This window comes from Monodelphis domestica, chromosome 3 (genome assembly GCF_027887165.1).
Source record: "Monodelphis domestica isolate mMonDom1 chromosome 3, mMonDom1.pri, whole genome shotgun sequence".
Taxonomy (NCBI): Eukaryota; Metazoa; Chordata; class Mammalia; order Didelphimorphia; family Didelphidae; genus Monodelphis; species Monodelphis domestica.
Genome location: NC_077229.1, coordinates 79,844,364 through 79,865,251, shown reverse-complemented (window position 1 = coordinate 79,865,251; position 20,888 = coordinate 79,844,364). Strand labels below are relative to the sequence as shown.

The 20,888-nt window shown below is 54.1% G+C and overlaps 1 protein-coding gene across 7 annotated transcripts in view; it reads left to right on the top strand.

Moving 5' to 3' along the window:
- The first annotated feature begins 1,138 nt into the window (after positions 1-1,138).
- Positions 1,139-20,888, top strand: part of ARHGAP45 (Rho GTPase activating protein 45) — a 44,658-nt gene continuing 24,908 nt past the window's right edge. For 3 of the 7 annotated variants that reach the window (XM_007489380.3, XM_007489379.3, XM_007489377.3), the window contains exons 1-5: positions 1,430-1,697; positions 6,613-6,943; positions 18,161-18,304; positions 19,241-19,325; positions 19,897-19,969. In XM_007489380.3, the coding sequence (XP_007489442.1) occupies positions 1,608-1,697; positions 6,613-6,943; positions 18,161-18,304; positions 19,241-19,325; positions 19,897-19,969 (723 nt within the window). In that variant the 5' untranslated portion in view covers positions 1,430-1,607. Of the gene's footprint in view, positions 1,698-6,612; positions 6,944-13,522; positions 13,844-18,160; positions 18,305-19,240; positions 19,326-19,896; positions 19,970-20,888 lie in introns of those variants that run through there. The other 4 variants (XM_007489375.2, XM_056822249.1, XM_007489376.2 and 1 more) reach the window with 4 other exon arrangements.

Here is a 20,888-nt window from a genome sequence, read left to right as displayed (position 1 = left end):
GAGAGGGTTAAGTGACTTGCCCAGGGTCACCCAGCTAGGAAGTATCCGGGAGGTATCCAACTTTTTATGACCCCATTTGGGGTTTTCTTGGCAAAATACTGGAGTGATTTGCCATTTCCTTGTCCATGGATTGTGTCTTCTTTGTAAACAGAACCGTAACTCATGGGATCCATGGGGCTTAGTCCCAGGGCGCTGACTGTCCCTGAACCATGGTGCTTCCCTCAGGGGCTCTCCTTACCCCCCCTTTGGATCTCCCTCTCCTCTGGTGACCCTTTCCCCATGACCCCTGCATTTGATGAAGAATCCTGGTTGCTCCATTGCCTTGGAGAGCTTGGCGCCCCTCGACTCACAGGAAACTTTGGGAGAAGAGCCCTAGCCACTGGATCTGGAGAGGCTCTTATAGAAGATGATGCTTAAGCAGAGTCTTCAGAGAAACCAGGGATGCTAGGGAGTGGAGGGGAAGAGGCAGTGCATTCCAGGCAAAGGCAGGGAGGTGGGAAATGGAACTCTCTGGATGAAGAACAGGTCTTCAGCCTCCAGCTCAATTTGTCCCAAAGGGAAGGAGTTGTTCTATTTATGCGTTTTTAGCCTTACTGTTGGACACACCACTGTTGTTGTTGAGTTGCTTCAGTCATGCTGGGATTTTTCTTGGCAGAGATACTGGCGTGGTTTGACATTTCCTTCTCCAGCTCATTTTACAGATGAGGAAACCGAGGCAGATAGAGTGAAGTGATTTGCCCAGGGTCACGCAGCTAGGAAGTGAAGGAAGCCCTGCTGTTTACTGAGCTGCCTCACTTCCATTTCCTCGGCCTCAGTTTCCCCCATCTGCAAAAATGAGAGGGTTGAATAAAGTGATCCCGAGAGCCCCCTCAGCCCTTAATCCTCGGCTCCTAGGAGAGGGGCACACACTTGCTCCAAAACCACTGGACAGGCAGGTCAATGGCCAGGGCTGAGACTAGCCGCTCCCAAGTGTCTCGAGGGGCTGCTATCCTCCTCTCGGGGGAAGCTGGGGGCTCCATGGATAGAGCACACATCTAGGGCTGCTTCCTAGCTGTGTGACCCTGGGCGAGTCACTCACCCCCGTTGCTTGGCCCTTTCCCTGCTATCTCAGACAAAAAGAAAAGTGTGTGTGTGTTTATTGCATTTCTAGCCGGCATGCATAAAGCAGGAAGCAGCGCGCCATGCTATGTAGGATAGCGCTAGGCTCTCCCAGCGTTGGACAAATGAGGAGACTGAGGCTGAGGAGGTCCGGGAGGCTCTGGATTCAGACTCAGTGTCTCCTGATTCCAAGCCTGTGCGCGGTGTGTCTGGGGCGGAGGGCCGGGGGCAGAGCAGAGCAGAGGAAAAGAAGCTCGGCTGCTCTTTGTGGGTGTGTATTCTGCCTTCCGCTCCTTTTCCTGTTGGGGCCAACACCAATGAGTGATGGGGCCCGTCACGTGGCCCTGCCTCTGACAGCTCCGAGGTGGAGGGGGGAGCCGATGTGGTCCCGTCGGCGGCCAGACGTCAGGACGGAGGCCTGGGATCTGGGAGCCCCCTGAGCCGGGCGCCACCTCGGGCTCCTCGGCCGCTCCCCGGAGGCTCCCCGCTGCCGGCGGAGGCGGCCCATCATGTTCTCCAAGAAGAAGCGGGAGCTGATGAAAACCCCGTCCATTTCCAAAAAGAGCCGGGCGGGAAGCCCCAGCCCGCAGGCCCCCTCGGTGAGTGCTGCGGCCTGGCACAGACCTGCGCCCCTGAGCCTCCCTCCTCTGAAGAAGAGACCGAGGGCCAGAGAGGGCGGCGGGGAGCCCCAAAGCTCGGGGGCGGGCAGAAAAGGGGGAAGGGCCAGAGGAGAGAGGAGCTCACTGCTTGGGGTGGCGGGGTCAGGAAATGAGCCCTCAAAGTCAGGCAAGGAAGGGTCTCCACGCCAGGGCGCGGGGGGTGCCGGGGCCTAGAATGGGCGAGGCGCCCGCGGCTCCCTGACCCTCTGTTCCCCCCAAGATTCAGGGCTGGCCTTCTGGCTGAGGTGGGGAGATCCACGAGGAGTCAAGGGTGGTCTTGGGGTCGGGTGGGGGTGCTGCTCCCAGGGGTGGCCCTGGCTTCCTCGGCTCTGGTCACGCCCAGATTCGGCCCCCCCTTCTCTGGCTGGGGCCTCCCCCACCCCCATGAAGCAGCGCCCAAGGAGCTCTCCAGGTGGGGCTCCCCCTCCTCCCATGTGTCCCACCCTGGGGGCACTGGAGGTCAAGGGGATGTTAAGCAGACGCTTGGGGTCAAAGCAGAGCTACAGTCCCTACTCGGTGGGTCTAAGGGGGGCCGAGCCTCTCAGCAGAGACCCCCGCGTGCGGCTAAAGGTAGGCCTGGCCGGGGCCCCCAAAGTGGCGGGAGGGAAAGGAGGAAGTTGGGTTCCCAAGCCTGGCTGAGCAGAAGAGTGGAAGAGGGAGGACCCGCAGGCAGTTCCCCCTCCGATCCCCCTGTTTTGAGCTGGACACCTGCTTGTCCCCCTAACGACGGCGTGGTTTCCTCTTGAACTCGGGACCACTCCAGGAAGCTGCTGCTTCTCCCCAGGGGGCCCTGGGGGCCATCTTGGGAAGCCTCTGGGATCTCGGGGTTCTGTGGGGAGATCAGTGAGCCGTAAGGGGGGGCAAATGTCCTTCCTCCCATCTTCACCCGGCCAATTCCTACTCATCTTTTTTTGTTTTCTAAACCCTCCCCTTCCATCTTAGAATCTGTGCATTGGCTCCAAGACAGAGGAGGGGTAAGGGCTAGGCTGTGGGGGTCAAGGGACTTGTCCGGGGTGTCTAAGGCCGAATTTGAACCCAGGACCTCCCATCTCTAGGCCTGTTCATCCTCTAATGCCTAACTCAAGAGCTCCCTTCTCTGGAAGCCTTCCTGACCCTCCTTTGTCACAGATAACTGTGGAGTCTAGTTCTTCGTGTCTTAGCCCCTTGAAGGTGATTTAATCCCACCCTCCCATTTGACAGGTGAGGAAACTGAGGCCCAGGGAGGTTAGCGCCTCGTGCCTGGGACCGTATCTTCTCAGCCTCAACTCCTTGGCCAAGGCTTCCGTTCTCCAGGCGGTCTTTCTATTTTCTATCCCTTCCCTTTGGCTTCATATGTTGTTGTCTCTGGCGAGAAGCGCCCCGGTTTGTGATGGGGATGCGATGAGGGCGATGTCTGGGGATGCCCGGCACACAGTAGGCGCTTAATAAGTACTTGACTGAACGAATGATTTCTGGGGATCTCAGGGTCGTGGAGCATCACACCTGGAACAGGCCTTAGAAATCATCCAATCAGGGGGCTGCTTGGAGCCAGGCCTAGAGACAGGCCATCCTGGGTTCAGAAGTGACCTCGGACGCTTGCTAGGCTGGGTGGCCCTGGGCAAGTCACTTGACCCCCATTGCCCTCCAGCCTCGGGACCAGTACATAGGACTGATTCTAAGGAGATCATCTCATCAAACTCCCTCAGTTTAGATCACGGGAAACTGAGTCCCCCAGAACGCGGTGATGCTGGGAGCCGTGGGGGAGGGTGGCGGCTGCTGGGTGGCACCCTGCTCCGCTTCCTGCCCTCTTGCTCTCTTTCCTCCATCTTTGGGCACCAGCCGGGAGGCAGGCTGGGTAGAGTGGGAAGGGGGCTAGGCTGGGGGCCAGACGTTCTGGGTTTGAATCCTGGCTCTGCCATGTAGGCTAGTTACGTCTTCTTCCTGGAACAAGTTCCCTCATCCAGAAAATCATCAGATGATCTCTGACAGCCCCTTCACCGCTCTACACAGGGTCGCCCCCCCGGAGGCCCTGCCTGTCCTCGGCCAGCCTCCGGGGCTAGCACGGCCTCTCGGATGGACAGAGAGCGGCTGCTACGTGCTGGGGGGGACCAAGCGCAGACCCTTCCCTCCACAAGGGTCCGTGTTAGGGCTCTGCAAGGAGAGAGTGATGGGAGCAGAGCAGCTCTGCTTCTGGAAGAGGCGGCAGGGAAGGCCTCCTGGAGGAGGCGGCCCCTGAGCCCAGTGCGCGGAAGAGAGGGATGGGGAAGAGCGGAGACGCGGGGGGAAGGCTTGGGGGGATAGATGCGTGGAGGCGGGAGATGGCAGGATAATCTTGGAGGAAGCGGCGGCTAGGGGTCCAGCTTGGCTGGGCTGGACTGTTGGGTGAAGTCTATGGTGGAGGCCCGCCCGGGAGGCCAGGCTGAAGGCTCGAGCTTGGGGGCAGAAGAGCGATTCTGTTGGCTTGGGGGTTGGGGCTTGCGCCCCGGGACACTTGGACAGGAGGGCCAGAGAGGCCGGAACCAAAGTGCCCAGCCGGTGCCCGAGGCTCCTCTGTGGCTCCCCGGGGTCGCCCCAAGGCCTCGGCTCCAGCCGATCTGGAGCAAGACGGCCGAGAGGCTCCGGGTTTGGGCGGAGGCAGAAGCTCTGGGTTCTTGTGACTGCGGGACCCCATCCCAGGCCGCAGCTGGGCCAGGCGGCCCCGCCCCGCCCCCACCCTAGTCAGAACAGGAAGAGAGGGCTGAGCGCCCTGCCCTGTGGTTTGGAGGTTCTGTAGAGCCGCTTGTGAAAGGGCCCCCAAGCAGGAGGAAATTGAGTAACAGGGAGGGGGGGGACCCCACAACAAATCTCACCCCTCGCCTCTGTCCGGGACGCCCCGGCAGGGACGGGGTGGCTTCCCGAGGGGGTAGAGAACGTGAGAGCCTCGGGGTGTGCCCAGGCCTCCTCCTCATATGACGAATTCCAAAACAAGAGAGCAAAGGGAGAGGCACCAGGGGAAGTGACTGGCCCAGGGTCACACAGCGAGGAAGCGCCTGAGGCTGGATTTGAACTCATGAAGCTGAACCTTCCTGGGTCCAGGCCAGCAGCTTGAGCCACAGACCCACCGGGCTGCGCGTGGCCTCAGGACCGCTCTGAGGGCCAGGAAGCTCTTCCTGGGCTCCTCCTGCCGGCTGGCAGCTCCCCAGCCCACTCCTGCAGGCGAAACGTTCCCAGGTCCTCCGCAGACCCTCCTAGGACTGGCCCTGGAGCAGCAGGCCCGCGCGTCCTCGGGGCGAGACGCTCTCCAGGGATTCCAGCATCGTCCCCATTTTACAGACCAGGAACCGAGAGTCAAGGGATGTTCAATGGCTCGTCCCAGGCGGCATTCAAAGTCAGGTCTTCCTGTCTCCAGGTCTAGCGCTCTATCTTGCCATTCCAGGCTGCCTCTTGATGTCCTTCCTAGTGTTATTAATAAACCCTCACCTTCCATCCTGAAATCAATACTGTGTATTGGCTCCAAGGCAGAAGAGCCGTCAGGGCTAGGCCATGGGAGTTAAGTGACTTGCCCAGGGTCACACAGCTGGGAAGAGTCTGAGGTCAGATTGGAACCCAGGACCTCCCGTCTCTAGGCCTGGCTCTCCATCCACTGAGCCACCCAGCTGTCCTCTCAATGTGAAAAAAAATGGTGGCAACCAGAACTGGATGGGATGAAGTCAGATTTCAGAGAAACTCTCATCTCCTCAGGGCAACTAAGAAACCCAATGGATAGAATCAGGAAGACCTGAGTTCAAATCCAGCCTCAGAATCCTTATCAATGGTGTGATCCTGGCCAAATTCCTTGACTCTGTTTGCCTCCGTCTCTCCATCTGTAAAATGAGCTGGACAAGGAGATGGCAAACCACTCCAGTTATCTTTGCCAGGAAAACCCCAAAATGGGGACACAAAGAATCTGACTGGACTGAAAAGGCTGAATGCCAACAGTATTTCCTTACTCCTTGAGGTTAGCTTTATTTTTTGACCACCACAAGACACGGCTGACCCGTATGGAGCTTGAAGTCCGCTGAAATCCCTAAGGATCTTTTCCAAACAAACCTCTCTCTTGTGCTTCTGAAGTTGATTTTTTGAGCCCAAGGGAAAGGCTTGACATTTATTTATCCCCACTGAACTTCATCCGGGCTCCGGCCTGCCGAGATCTTCCTGGATCCCCGCTGTCCTCTAGCGGGCCGCCTCTCCCTTCTAGCTTTGCATCCTCTGCCTCTCTAAGAAGCAAAGCTTTAATGTCTTTATCGGAGCGTCTGATAAGATTGCCCAACAGTCCAGAAGCCAACACGATCCCCGGGGCACAAGCCAAGCTGACACGGAACCACTGGTGTCTTTCTGAATCTGATCCACTCTACATCCACTTGTATGACTGTCTAGTTCCCAGCTTTGCATCTTCTCCACAAGAAGAGTAGGATATCGGGCAGCTGGGTGGCTCAGGTCCTGGGTTCCAATCTGGCCTCAGACACTTCCCAGCTGGGTGACCCTGGGCAAGTCACTTCACTCCCATGACACCCTTAGCACTCTTCCGCCTTGGGATGACTACACAGTATTGATTCTAAGACAGAAGGTAAGGGGTTTGTTTAAAAAAACAACAGCAAGAGACCTGTCGAAGTCTTGGCTAGACATGTGTATTGAGTCCTAGTGACAGCATTCCCTCGCCTATGTGTGACAGGATGAAATAAGGTTAGTCCGGCGCCACTCCGAAGGCTTTGAGTCCAACCCTCCCATTTTACAGATGGGGAAATTAAGGCTCAGAAATCAGGAGCAAAAGGAGGACTAGAACCCGGCTCCTGGTCCCAGGCCCTTTCCCGTCTTTTCACGTGCCCCCACTTCATGGTTTCTCTTTTCCCCCCCCCAGGAGCTGCCCAGGAAGGATGCTGCAGAGGCATCGCCTCATACGGCTGGCCTGGGTCTAGAGTCGTCTCCTAGCGGGACCAAACTGGGCTCGGGTGCCGTGGGCACTCTCAAGCGCCCAACTAGCCTGAGCCGCCACGCCAGCGCCGCTGGCTTCCCCCTCTCGGCCCCGGGCACCTGGACCCTGGGGCGGGGTCACAAGAGCTCCACCAACAGCCCCGTGGAAGGCAGCGACGGGCTCTTCGTGGACGTCGAGGACATCGCCCAGCTGCTGGCCCACGTGGCCCGGTTTGCCGAGACCTTGGAGAAGCTCAAAGACACAATCCTGAGAGACGGTGAGTGTCTGCCCCTGTCACCAGGCACCTGCCTTCCCGCCTCGGGGGCCCGGGGCCTCAGACTCCCCGTGGCACCCTGGCAGCCCCCATGAGCACAGGCCAGCAGGACCGGGAGGAAGGGTGCCGCGCGGCTGGAGGGACGTGGGGACAAAGAGCGGGGCCTCAGCTGTGCTTTCTGTACAATGAGGCGATTGGACTAGGGCGTCCCTATGACCTCTTCCAGCCTAAAATCTTACAATACAGAGGGCAGCTGGGTGCCTCAGTGGATGGAGAGCCAGGCCTAGAGAAGGAGGTCCTGGGTTCAAATCTGACCTCCGACACTTCCCAGTGGTGTGACCCTGGGCAAGTCACTTCACCCCCAATACGTAATCCTTACCACTAGACGGAAGGTAAAGACTGGCTATGACTAGGACCTGCCAGGTGTGGGGCTTGGCAGAAATAGCTGACCCAGCCTGGCTTTATCCCTTATTCCAGGGTTGAAGTTAAGACCAGGCTCCTAGTCACACATTCTCCATCAGAGTCAGGGACGGGGGAGCCCTGGCAGCGAGTCGCAAGTCCGCCACCAAGATTTAGGATGACTTCAGAGGCTCTTGGCCACCCTCTGGGCTTCATCTGGCCTCTAGAAAATGGAGTGGCTGCGTTAAGAGCCTCCGAGACTCCTCCCAGCTTTAGTGTTCCATTTCCTAAGGATCCTTCCAGGTCTGACATTCTGTGTCGCAAGGGTCTTCCCAGCTAGGACATCCTGGGTCCTGAAGACCCTTTTGACTGACATTTTATGTCAGAAAACCACTCCCTCACCATGCATGCAGCCCCACCGGCCCACAGCCTGAGGTCCATCCTGCCCCCCCCTCACGGCCTGAGGTCCATCCCAGCCCCCCTGAGGTCCATCCCGCCCCCCCTCACGGCCTGAGGTCCATCCTGGCCCCCCCGAGGTCCATCCTGGCCCCCTGAGGTCCATCCCGGCCCCCCGAGGTCCATCCTGCCCCGCCCTCATGGCCTGAGGTCCATCCCAGTCCCCCGAAGTCCATCCTGGCCCCCTGAGGTCCATCCCAGCCCCCCGAGGTCCATCCCGCCCCCCTCACAGCCTGAGGTCCATCCCGGCCCCCCGAGGTCCATCCCGGCCGCCTGAGGTCCATCCCAGCCCCCCGAGGTCCATCCTGACCCGCCCTCATGGCCTGAGGTCCATCCCAGTCCCCCGAAGTCCATCCTGGCCCCCTGAGGTCCATCCCGGCCCCCTGAGGTCCATCCTGGCCCGCTGGTCCACTGCCTGAGGTCTCTTTAGCTTTAGCAATCCATAGTATAACTTTCTCTGTTTCATCCCCAACCTTGCCAGCCATTGACCCGGGTGAACTATTGAGGATGTTTTCTATACATCAGAGCAAGCCCCCGGGTTCTCCTGGGAAGGGATGCAGCCACGGCGTGTGAGGAACTAGTGTGATCTCCACATGTTATCACAGTGAAGGGCCACGTGGGGAAGTGTTGGGTGAGGCTTGGGCTTGAGCTCCCTGTCCCTGGGGCCAGGATAAGTGAGCTTCCTGCCCCAGAGTTATTTTCATCTGCCTGCCTTCCTGTTTACCCATCAGGGCCTCTGAGCTGTCGGCGGGTAGGGCTGGGCCAGGGGCACCAAGATAAATGCTCCAAAAGCTGCCAGGTCCCTGCCCCAAGCTCTCTGATGACCAGGGACAGAGCTGGGATGCTGTACCCTGAGGGTGGGGGGGAGGGAGGAGATGACTCAGAGAGTCCTGGGGCTGGGGATTGCAGCTCCTTAGTGGCCCTTTAAGGGGATGCCTGTCCCAGAAGAGATAAAGGAAACAGGGAGACATTCTTATCAAAAGTGGATATGACTTGTCTATGAATTGGAACTGAACCCCTTCTGGTGCCTTCTCTCCTCAGCCCTGGTGAGGCAACCACAGCACAAGCATAAAGGCCTGGGCATCAAGGATACTGATTCCAGTCTTAGCTTTGCCACTAACTGATGTGTGACCCGGAAAAGTCAGACTAGAGACTCTCCATGGGTTCTCTTGGGTCCAACAATCTCTGCTCTAAAGACTCTCCCAGCTCTGACATTCTCTGTTTTAAGCTCCCTCCCAGCTTGGGCATTCTCTGTTCTGGGCTCCCTCCCAGCTCTGACATTCTCTGTTCTAAGCTCTCTCCCAGCTCTGACACTCTCTGTTCTAAGGACCCCCCCAGCTCTGACATTCTCTGTTCTAAGGACCCTCCCAGCTCTGACATCCTCTGTTCTAAGCTCCCTCCCAGCTCTGACACTCTCTGTTCCAAGGACCCCCCCCCCCAGCTCTGACATTCTCTGTTCTAAGCTCCCTCCCAGCTCTGACATTCTCTGTTCTAAGCTCTCTCCCAGCTCTGACATTCTCTGTTCTAAGCTCCCTCCCAGCTCTGACATTCTCTGTTCTAAGGGCCCTCCCAGCTCTGACATTCTCTGTTCTAAGGTCTCTCCCAGCTCTGACATCCTCTGCTCTAAGGTCTCTCCCAGCTCCGCCATTCTCTGTTCTAAGCTCCCTCCCAGCTCTGACATTCTCTGTTCTAAGGTCTCTCCCAGCTCTGACATTCTCTGTTCTAAGCTCCCTCCCAGCTCTGACATTCTCTGTTCTAAGGGCCCTCCTAGCTCTAACATGTAATGTCCAACTCTGACATTTTGTTCCTAAGACCTAACCAGCTCTGACATTCTAGGTTCTCAGGGATCTTCCAGCTTTGACATTTTTTGTCCTAGGGCCTTCCTAGCTCTGACATCCTGAGTTCCAAGGGTTCTCCCAGCTTTGACACTGTCCCAAAGATCCTCCCAGCTCTAATGTTTTGTGTCCAAGTTGCTCCCCCAGCTCTCACATTCTGAGATCTGAGGCTCCTTCTAGCTCTGATGTTTTAGGTCCTACACTGCATGTTCTAAGGAATTAAGGGATTCCCTTGGAGGGTGGAACTGGAGCTGAGTGTTGAAGGAGCTATGTTAACTGTAGCAATAACAGCCAAGAAAAAACGTTTGAGAGAATAATCCCAAGTCAAAGGGAAACAAAATGATTCCTTTGGGAAGATGATGCAGTGGTATACCTAGAGAACCGAGAATCAACTTCAGTAATTAACTGAAAGAAAAACTTTAGCCAAAATGAAGGATACCCGATAAATCCAAGAAGGAAGCCAGGAAATCCAGGAGGCAGAGATGAGGATGGGGGCAGCTGAGCCAAAGGCACAGAGATAGGAGATGGAGCTTCCGGTGAAAGGAAAAACCATGAGGCCAAGATGGCTGGATTGCAGGATTCATGAACAGGAGTCAGGCAGAAGGGCAGCCGAAATGTAGGGAGAAGCCAGGCTAGGAAGGCCTTGAAGTCCTGATCAGGTTTTCTGGCCTCTTTTCCAGCCCACCGCGTAAAACTCTGTGACTGGAAGGGGGAAAGAAGCTCAGGTGTTCCCCAGACTCCGCAGCTCAGGCCTGGCTCATGGCTCAGAGGGAGGCGGCGTGTTACATAGTCAGGGAAGGATGGAAAGGAGCTGGGGTACCCATAAGCCCAGCCGCATTCTTCTTAGAAGGATGTAGGACTTTCCCAGCCCCGGAGGCTGAAGGGACGGGCTTTATCAGGGCAGATGCCACAAGAAATAGTTTCCTAGGGAAACTCTCCAATCTCCCTTTCATTTCGCTTCAATGGCCCCTTTTCCTAGAGGTCCCCCAATAAATGCTGGACATTCATTATTGGCCAGTGCGTGGGAAAGGAGGGAGAGGACATGTTCGATCGAGGTGGGGAAGCTGAGGCCCAGAGAGGGAAAGGGACTTGTCCAAGGTCTCCCATGGAGGGAGTGGCAGAACTGGCCATCGGACCCCTGGCTTAGCAGCTCATTTGTCCTTTCCACTGCATCAGTGTCCCCCTGGGTGTTCCCAGGGGAGGATGTGTAGCCTCTTAATGGAATCTACTGTTATTTCCTGCCTTTGGCTAATAGACTTTCTTCCTGTCCTTCCTCACGTGTGAGTCCTCTGCCCTCCTCCCTTGCCTAAAAAAAAAAAAATTCCTCTTCCTTCTTTAGGTTTCCATGGCCCTGAATTCCCCTTGAGTCATTGCAGAATCACCCACAGCCAGCCGCTCCCCTCCTCGAGCCAAGCTCACCTAACCTCCAGCCTGTGTGAACTAGTAATTTGGGGGATTAGGGAGAGAGGCACGAAGGGAGGAAGAAGGAGGGCTTCTCTCTCTCTCTTGCAAGGAGGTCCTGATCCCACTAGCACCTTCCTTGGCTCCCTGAGGCCAGTATGGTCTGTAGACAGGGCCCCCATTCCAAACGCAAAAATAAAGGCATTAGGATAGCGGGGTGGCAGGGTCAATAGAGCTCCAGAGGACTCGGGTTCAAATGTGAACCCAGACATTTCCTAGCTTTGTGACTCTAGATTGCCTAGCCTTTGCCCTTTTGTCTTAAAGTTGTTATGGGGGGGGGGGGGGTAGAAGGAAAAGGGGGCAGGCATCTAGGTGACTCAGTGGATGGAGCCAGGTCTAGAGAGGGGAGGTCCTGGGTTCAAATCTAGCCTCAGACACTTCCCAGCTGTGTGACCCTGGGCAAGTCACTTGACCCCCATAGCCTAGCCCTTACCACTCTTCTGCCTTGGAACCAATACACAGCATTGATTCTGAGATGGAAGGTGAGGGCTTAAAAACAAAAGAAAGCAAGAATGATGTTTTTAGTTCCTCTCAGCAGCTTTATTCTGTTATCCAAGGTCCCTTCTAGTCCTGTGCTAGCGTATTACATATTACTATATATACTATGTATAATTATGTAGTAGTTGATTTGCTCTTCATAGTAACCCTATAAGGGAGGTAATAATAATAGTAACAATAATAGAATAATAATAACAGCAGCCAGCATTTACTTTAAGGTTTGCAAAATGCTTTCCAAATATGATCTCATTTTGATCCTCACACCTACCCTGGGAAGTAGGTGCTATTAATGTCATTTCCACTTTACAAATGAGGAAACTGAGGCTGACAAGAATTAAGTGACTTGTCCAGGGTCATACAGCTAGTAATTGTTTGAGGCGAGCCCAGCATTCTATTTCTTCTTTTTTTTAAACCTTTACCTTCTCTCTTAGTATTCATTCCAAGGTAGAAGAGCTGCAATGATTAGGCAATCAAGATTAAGTGACTTGCCCAGAGTCACACAGCTAGTATCTAAGGTCGGATTTGAACCCAGCACCCTTCAGCCCTTTCTGAGACGCCAGGGCTGGCATTTTATCTACTGGACTGCCTAGCCACCCCTGATCTTTCTCCTTTTTCACCTGGATGGCAGAGATCTCTCTGAGAAGTTCCCCTCCAGCTCTGATACTCTGTTCCAAGTTCCCTTCCAGCTCTTATAGTCTTTGTTCTAAAGACCTTCCCTGCTCAGACTTTCCAAGATCTATGTTCTAAGCTCCCTTCTAGCTCTGAAATGATATCTTCTAAAAGCCTTTCAAATTGTATTGCCCCCTGCACTCCATTGCCTTCTCATTCTAACATTGCAATAAAGGGAATTTATATGTGTTGATCTGAATCTCCTTAACCTTCCCAGCCTCAGGGCAAGAATTACTTTGCCCATTTTACAGATGAGAAAAATGAAGGTCTGAGAAATCAGGGCATTTGTTCCTGGCCATCCAGCTAGGAAGCCCCAGAAACAAGAGTCTAATGTTCTTGCCTTTGCTAGCAGCATGGCCCAGAGACAGCTCCGGAGCCTGTGAATTTGGGGAGGGAGGCACTGGGCCATTTCCTTCCCTGGTTTATTTTACAGAAGAGGAAACTGAGGCAAACAGAGTGGAGGGACTGGCCCAAGGTCACACAGCGAGGAAGTTTCTGAGACTGATTTGAAGTCAGCTCTTCCTGACTCTATCCCCTGAGTCCACTGGTCCCCTCTGACTAGGGATAAGCCACTTTCTTTCCTTTCGGTGGCCTGAAACGGAATGAGGGAGTGGGACTAGATCCTACGGGACCCTGGACAAGTCATTTAACACCCCAAGCCTCAGTTTCCTTATCTGCAAAATGGGAATCATGATGGCACTGAAGTCCCAGGGCCTTAGGGATAAAATGACGATATTTATAATTCTAGCTATAATGAAGATAACGCTGTTTCCAGAAGCTCTGGACCTAGGATACTAGATGCTAGGAGGAAACTGAGGTCCGGGCAAATTAAGGGATTATTTGTCCCAGGTCCCAGTGGTGCAAACTGGCTCAGACCTCCACACTCTTTGGCACTGAAGGCTGCCCACTAAGAGATTCTAGTCCAGTCCTGCTGTGTGACCCTGGGCAAGTCACTCTCCCTCCAGGGACCTTGGTATCCTTATCTGTAAAAGGAGAGTCTGGACCAGCTCACCCAGAGTTCTCTCTGGAAAGCAGAAAGCAGAAACCAGTTGCCTCTGCCTCCCCTCCCCCACTGGCCGGGGGCTTCTTCTCCCCCCGCCCCGCCCCCAGCCCCTGGCTAACGGCTGGTGGAATGTGGGCGGATGGGGGGGGAGGGCAAGCGGACGACTCCATTTGGATTGGGAAGGGGGGTGTGAGTCCATTTGGTCTGATTTGGTGAGGGGTGGGATCCCGAGCCCCGCGGCTCGGGGCGGAGGTGGGGGTTTTCCCGATGCGTTCCGAGAGCTGCGCCCCCCCGCACCCCTGGAACCCCGGTCTCCTTGGCCCCCCTTCCCTGGCTCCTGGGACCCTCCCTGCCCCCCGGACCTGGGTCACCTGTGGGGAGGGGCGGGGGTGTGGCCGCCCCTCGCCCCGTCCCCGCCTCCTGTATGCCCTGGTTGGGTGTCCCGGACCGCGCGTATTGGGGCTCCCGGCGCCCCGCATCCGCTTCCTCGTCTCCCCTGGCCGACCGTAGCCATGTGCGTCTGCGGCCGCTTACATCCACAGCTGGACGGGGGCCAGCTCGGCTGCCCCGTGGGTCCACCAGGTGAGGGGGCCTGGAAATGGGAGCGGGGTGGAAGGGTGGGGGGCGGCTGCCCTCCCAGTGCGCCGGCGCCCTTCCCCGTCTTCTCCCGTACCAAAGGGCCCCGCCCTCCACCTAGCCCAGGGGCCAGGTGTGCTGGGAGGGGTCTTCGCCCCCGGCCCCCGCCCCTCCCCCGAATGTCGCCTGCCAGCCCGCAAGAATCAGAGAACAGAGAGTGCCGGATGCCGGGGCTGGAATACCCTTAGAACGGGGCCCTGAACCTTTTCTGGGATGCTTTAGTCTGAGAAGGAACGTAGGATGGCAGAACTGGGAGGAAGCCTGGGTATTCGTGAACATTCTGAACTGAAGCCCCCCCCCAAAAAAGCATTTTTTTACATTTTTAAAAATGTTTTATTTTTATTCAAAAAGCCTTCTCATTTCCATAGCACAACACCGGGAAAAAAAAAGGATTGCAAATGAAGTTTCCAATCACCATTTGATCCTGCTTGACTTTTTTTTTTTTAACCCTTCTCTTGATACTAAGTATTGGTTCCAAGGCAGAAGAGGGGTAAGGGCTAGGCAGAGGGTTAAGTGACTTGCCCAGGGTGTCTATGGCCAAATTTGAACCCAAGACTTCCCACCTCCAGGCCTGGCTCTCTATCCACTGAGCCACCTGGCTGCCCATGCTTAGCTTTTAAGACTATTTCTTAAATTGCTTTAAAAAAAAAAAACCCTTACCTTCATTTTTAGTATCAGTTCTAAGAGAGAAAAGCAGCAAGGGATAAGTGATTGGGATTCAGTGACTTGCCCAGGTCAACAGAGCAAGGAAGTGTCTGAGATCAGATTTGAACCCACAAACCTGGCACTCCATCCACTTTCCTACCTTAGCTGCCCCTTGTTTTATTTTCAAAAAAAATTTTTGCTTCTCTGATCTTCCTTCTGAACTTATTTTTCATACATTAAAAAAAGTTTCAATGCATTTCCCCTTTTTTCACATCACTATTACTACTTACATCTTCCCCCTTCCTCCTCATCCATTAGAAAATAAAAATAAAAACAAAAGAAAGTAGGCAAAAACCTCTTGCTACCAATAACCATAGTCCAACCAAACACATCTACACAAGGACACACCCTAAAATGTCTGACTCTGCACCTTGAGTCCATCATCTCTGATAGGAAGTCAGTAAGATGTTTCCTTTTCATCCTCCAGACAGCAGAGTTCTGAAGTCTTTCAAGGGACTTTTTTTGAACAAAGTTGTGGTCCTATAAATTGTCCTTCTGATATTGCCCACTTTACTGCATGCTATTTCTCAGGCTTCTCTGAAACTGTCTCCTCCAGCATTCCCTACAGCTCAATAATATTCCATGATGTTCCTATATCCCAATTTGTTCCGCCATTCCTACTTGGCATTTCCATAGAGAGGAGTGCCTTTACCTTCTGCTAGAAGGGGCATAGGATTGTAACATGGAGGGATCAGATTGAAAACTGAGAGGTCATCCAATCCAATTCCTCCCATTTTACAGATGAGAAAACGGAGGCACCCAGAAATTCATTGACTTCCCCATTGCCCCACACCTAGTAACTGCCTTGAGACAGGATTTAAAACTAGATCTTTTTTTAAATTTAATTTAAATAAAATAAAAACTTCTGCCTTGGAACACAGTATTGATTCTAAGATGGAAGGTGAGAGTTTTTAAAAAATTAATAAAAAATAAGATGCCAATTTGGAGTGCCCACAAAACAATATTGGAGCTAAGAGGACCCTAGACCATAGGATACAACGTCAGAGATGGGAGGGACCTTAGAGTAGACACGGGTTCAAAAAATCAATGGCACAAATGAAAGATGGGGGAGAAATTAAACAAACCCAAAAAAGACCTAAATGGTCAATATGAGTCAACCGTGTGATTCTCTGTTGGTATCCAAAAAGGTTAATTCACTCTCAGGCTGCATGAAGAAAATTTGATCTAGAGACAGATAAGAAGTCCTACTGATATCCCTCGCCCTTCTCTGGTCACAGTCACGGGTGGGCCCTCAACGTCCAGGCCTTGAAGAGCTGAGCAGATGCTCAAATTCTCTCTCAATGTGTAGTTTAAGTCTTTGTGAAAGCAGTTGCTTATTTTATTCATGAGATACATCTGTGGAGTGTTTGTGTTCTGTTCTGAGCAACACATTTTTTGGAATGACTTCCATGAGTGATCAGGTTGGTGGAGGGTTCTTAAACTGGATTTCAGATGATCTCTTGGGGAAATTTGAAGGAGGATAGAGGAGGAGCTGTGTTCAAAAGAGGGTGTCTCCAAAGCCTCAGTGCCACTGATACCTTATCAAGACTTTTGGGACACCCTCTTTTTGAAGAGCTGTTAAAAGGAAAAGGAATTAGACTTGTTCTGCTTGGTCCCAGAAGGAGGAAGGCTGGGGAATGGGGAAGAGTTGTTTAGAGGAAAAGTTTGGCTCTAAGGAAGGAAAGTTTTTAAAAAGAATTAAAGCTGCCCCCGAATTGAATGGGTTTTCATGGAAGGTAATGAGTTCAGTCTCTGGAGCTCTTCAAGGGGAGATTGAATGACCACTTAATGTTCATTCCTGTTTCCATAGGGATTGTGTTAGTTCAGGGATTTTTAGCCTTTTTTCGTGTCCTGGACCCCTATAGCAGTGAGTGTGGTAAAGCCTATGGACCCCTTCCCAGAATTATTAAGTACAAAAAATAAAATGCAAAGGATTACAAAGGAAAAGGGCTACCGTGAAAGTTATCAAAATGTTTCTGAAAGTTCACCCACCTGATGGCACATGTTAATAAGCCTATCAATATTAAGTATAGGTTCCAAGGCAGAAGAGTGGTAAGGGCTAGGCAATGGGAGTGAAGTGACTTGCCCAGGGTCACACAGCTAGGAAGTGTCTGAGGCCAGATTTGAACCCAGGACCTCCCATCTCTGGGCCTGGCTCTCCATCCACTGAGCCACCCAGCTGCTCCCTTATTTTTTTGAGTTCACGGGCCCCAAATTAAGAACCCCTGAACTAGATGACCCCTAAGATTGATTCTGGGATTCTTTGACTTTAGGACAGAAAATTGGGGTTGGGCAGAGGGGATGGAGCGGAGGTATCTTAGACCATACAGAGATGTTTGAAATGAAAACACCTCTGAGGTCATTGATTCTAACCGACTCATTTTGTAGGGAAGATAACAAATACGCCCACAAAGGGAAATGAACTTGCCTAGGATCACACAAGGAGTTGTTGACTGATGGAAACTAGAACTAGTAAACATGAGAGGCCATCTTGCCCAGTGAAAGAGGGCCAGGCCCTGGGTTCAGAAGACCTGGGTTCAAATTCCATCCTGGGCAGTTACTAGCTTTGTGCTTAAGTTCTTTCATTCCTTGGAACCTCAAATTCATCTTTCAAATGGGGAGTAAATACTACACGGGTTGTTGTGAAGGAAACGCTCGGAGAACCTTACGTTGCTGTAGAAGTGTCTGTTGCTGTTAGGACTCAGGCCCTCTGAACCTCTGGCCATTCGGGCACTCTCTCTCATCTCAGCTGGTTTGATTTGCTTTATGGAATGAATGGAGGAGCCTCCAACGTCTTTCAGTCGTGTATCCCTTTGGTTCTGGGCTTTCCCGCTCGGCCAGGCCAGAGGAACAGGGGGAAGGTGTTTGCCTATCCAGGGAGGAAGGTCTCCAACAACAGAACCAGACGCACAGCCTGTCTTGGCAGAGTCCAGATGTCTCTTCGCATTCCTCTCCCCTTGCCCCTTGTGACGTAGGGGAGAGATGATCCAACTTCATGTCATCCGAGTCCTGGGTTTCAGTCCTGCTTCTGACTCTTGAAGCTTTCTAAGCCTCAGTTCCCCATCAGTAAAATAGGGATGAAAATAAAATCAATAAAATCTACCTGAGAGGGGATGCTATGAAAATCACATTTATTATATATATACATATATTTTAAACCCTCACCTTCCACCTTAGAATCAATACTGTGTATTGACTCCAAGGCAGAAGAGAGGTAAGGGCTGGGCCATGGGGGTCGAGTGACTTGCCCAGGGTCACACCGCTGGGAAGTGTCTGAAGCCAGATTTGAACCCAGGATCTCCTGTCTCTAGGCCTAATTCTATCTACTGAGCTACCTAGCTGCCCCCCGATATATGTATATACATTTTTATACCTTCATCATCTATATAAGATTCATACGTGCATTTAGGCACATCGATACATAGAGGCCATCATTATTCTCATTGGCCTTACCCAGCCTGGGCCCTAACCACGGGGTGACCCTGCCTGTCGCCCTTGATGCCGCCCTTCTCCCCCTCTGGCTCCCCCTGCAACCTCCATGTTTCTGAATGATTTCAGAGCAACTGGATGCTCGGCGCCCGTTGGCCCACGAGTGCCTGGGCGAAGTCCTCAGGGTCCTCCGACAGGTCATCGGCAAGTACCCCCTGCTCAACACTCTAGAGATCCTCACGGCCGCGGGGACGCTCATCTCTAAAGTCAAAGGTGCGCTGCGGGCAGCGGGGAGGCCCTCCGGGGCTCTGGCTGGGGGTCACGGCCGGAAGCAAGGAGAGGAGCGGCGCGGGCCGTCACAGACCGAGAAGCTTCCGGTGGTCCTGTGGGGCTGGAGAGGGCGCCCGGCTGGGATACTGATGGTGGGGGGAGAAGAACTGACGGGCTGTCTTAGCACCGCCCGGGCGGGAGTGAGCCTGTAGAGAGGGACGGCTCGGGGAGCCCCGGGGGCGGGGAGAGGACGGAGCATCTGAGGCACCCCGAGAGGGAAGGGGCTTTTGGGACACCGAAGGCAGAGAAAGCAGGGAAGCACATTTAGGAGAAGGAGGGTCGGTTTGGGACCTGCTGCGTCGGGGGCGCAGATGGCACCGGTGCGGGGGCACGCAGATGCCCCAAACTCCAGGGGCTCTTCCCGGAGCCGGAGCCTTTCTCAGCTGGGCCAAGGGTGGTGGGAGGAACATCTTTCCTTCTGAGGTCGTTGCCCCAGGGGTGAGGATTGGCTTCGGCAGTAGTGTCTGAGGTTCTGGAAATGGTTAGCTTCCGGGGGGAGTCCAGGGGAGATCCTTTTCATCAGTCCGTCCAGGCCGCCCAGGACCAGCTTCCTGGACACGTGTCTCCCTGGGGCTGTCGGGAGTGCCTCCATCCTGGGGGACGTGGGGAGAGCTGTTTGTCCTTGGGGCCGGGGAGGGGGTGCCAGCCTCTCTGGAGATCTCTGCGGGTCCTGGGGTTGCTGTTGGATCCCTGCCTGGGGGCCTCAGTTGTCCTCTTGGGGCACAAGGAGAATTGCATGGCGGGATCCAGAGATGGCCCTGACCTGTCTAGGGCTGGGGTGGGTACGCCTCTGGGGCCTGGAGGCCTTCTCGTCAGCGCTACACTCTCGCTCTAGGGGGCTCTCACAGGAAAGCTCTTACTCCTTCCCCCGCTTTCTAGGGTTCCATTATGAGACCAACAATGAGTCTGATAAGTGGGAGTTGGAGAAGGCTTTGGAGACAATTGCTGTGTCCTTCAGCAGCACGTGAGTGACCGCGTCCCTCTGGGCGTCCCAGGGAAAGGGAGATGGGGGTCTGGGAGAGCCCTCCTCTCTTCCCTCACCGCTAGACCTCTGGTCCCCTCCATGGAGGACAGAGTGGACCTGGCTCAGTCAGGAAGCCCAGGCCAAGTTCACTGGCCTGTCACTCACCGTGGGGCCAGGTAGGAGGAGTTTGTGTTCAGACAGCCTTGAGTTCAAGTCCTGATTTACTCTGACAGTGAGCAAGTCCCTGTTCTTCTGAGCCTCAATTTCCTTTTTTTGTCAAATAAAAGGGTGGGGATGGGGTGAATGGCCCATGGGGGTCCTTTCTAGTAAAAAATCTTAGGTTCCATGATAAGTCCCTTCCTCTGGGCTCATTGGTTCCTCATCTATAAAATGGGGATAATCAAGCCCTTTCTGCCTCCACTGTTGTCAGGCTCAAACAGGGTTGTGGGTCTCAAAGCACCGTAGAATTCCATGAGATTCTTGAGGACCCCCCGGAGGTTGTGCCCCAGCTTCCTTCCTCAGCTCTCCCCGGCCCCCTTACCAGGTTCTGTGCCCCCTCTCTCTCTGCCAGTGTGTCCGAATTCCTCATGGGTGAAGTGGACATCAGTACTCTCCTCTCTATGCCTCCCGGTGACCAGAACCAGGTAAGCGGACCCAGCCCTTTACTTTATTGTCAAGTGGGCATAATTCCTTTTTCTTTTTTCTTTCTAAAAAACCCTCGCCTTCTGTCTTAGCATCAATGCTGTGTATTGTTTCCAAGACAGAAGAGTGGTCAGGGCTGGGCGATGGAGGTGAAGAGACTTGCCCAGGGTCACCCAGCTGGGATGTGTCTGAGGCCAGATTTGAACCCAGAACCTCCTGTCTCTGGGACTGGCTCTCCATCTGCTGAGCCACTCAGCTACCCCCCAAGGATACACATTCATAGAGGGATTATAGAGATGGTAAAAAAAGAATCCAGGTCCGAGGCTCCAGAGGCCTCCATACTAGGCCTGGTTCTGACACTGGATCACCCACTATGTGACCCGAGGCAAACACGCCCTCCCCCTCACTCCTCGGGCCTCCTGGGATCATCTATAACCATATGAAGACGGCGGTAGGAGAATCCCAGGGAACCGGACCTCTCCCTCGCTGGGAAGGACATGAGTAAGCAGAATGTAGATCCTAGAAGCCAGGGTGGGTCCTGAAGGCCCTTCAGCCCAGGCGCTGCCTAGCAGAGTGCAAAGAGAAGCGAGTGGACTTGGAGTTAGGAGGCACTTGGGTTCAAATCCTGCTGTGGCCACTTACTAGGTTTGTACCCCGGACACTTAGTCATCTCACCCTGAGCCTTGTTCCTCACCTGCAAAATGGGGGTAACAGTACTTGCAATCCCTCCTTCATGGGAAGGAGAGCCTAGTTTGAGAGCGGGGCAGGCCCTTGGGGCACGTCGGGGCTGGAACAGAGCTTGGAACCTGGGATGTCCGCGCTGTAAAGGGACCCTTGGGTCACAGGCTGAGAGAGGTGTCCGAGCTGGACAACAAGGCCAGAGCGTCGGGGCGAAGGGGGCGCTTTAGAGCACCCCGGCGG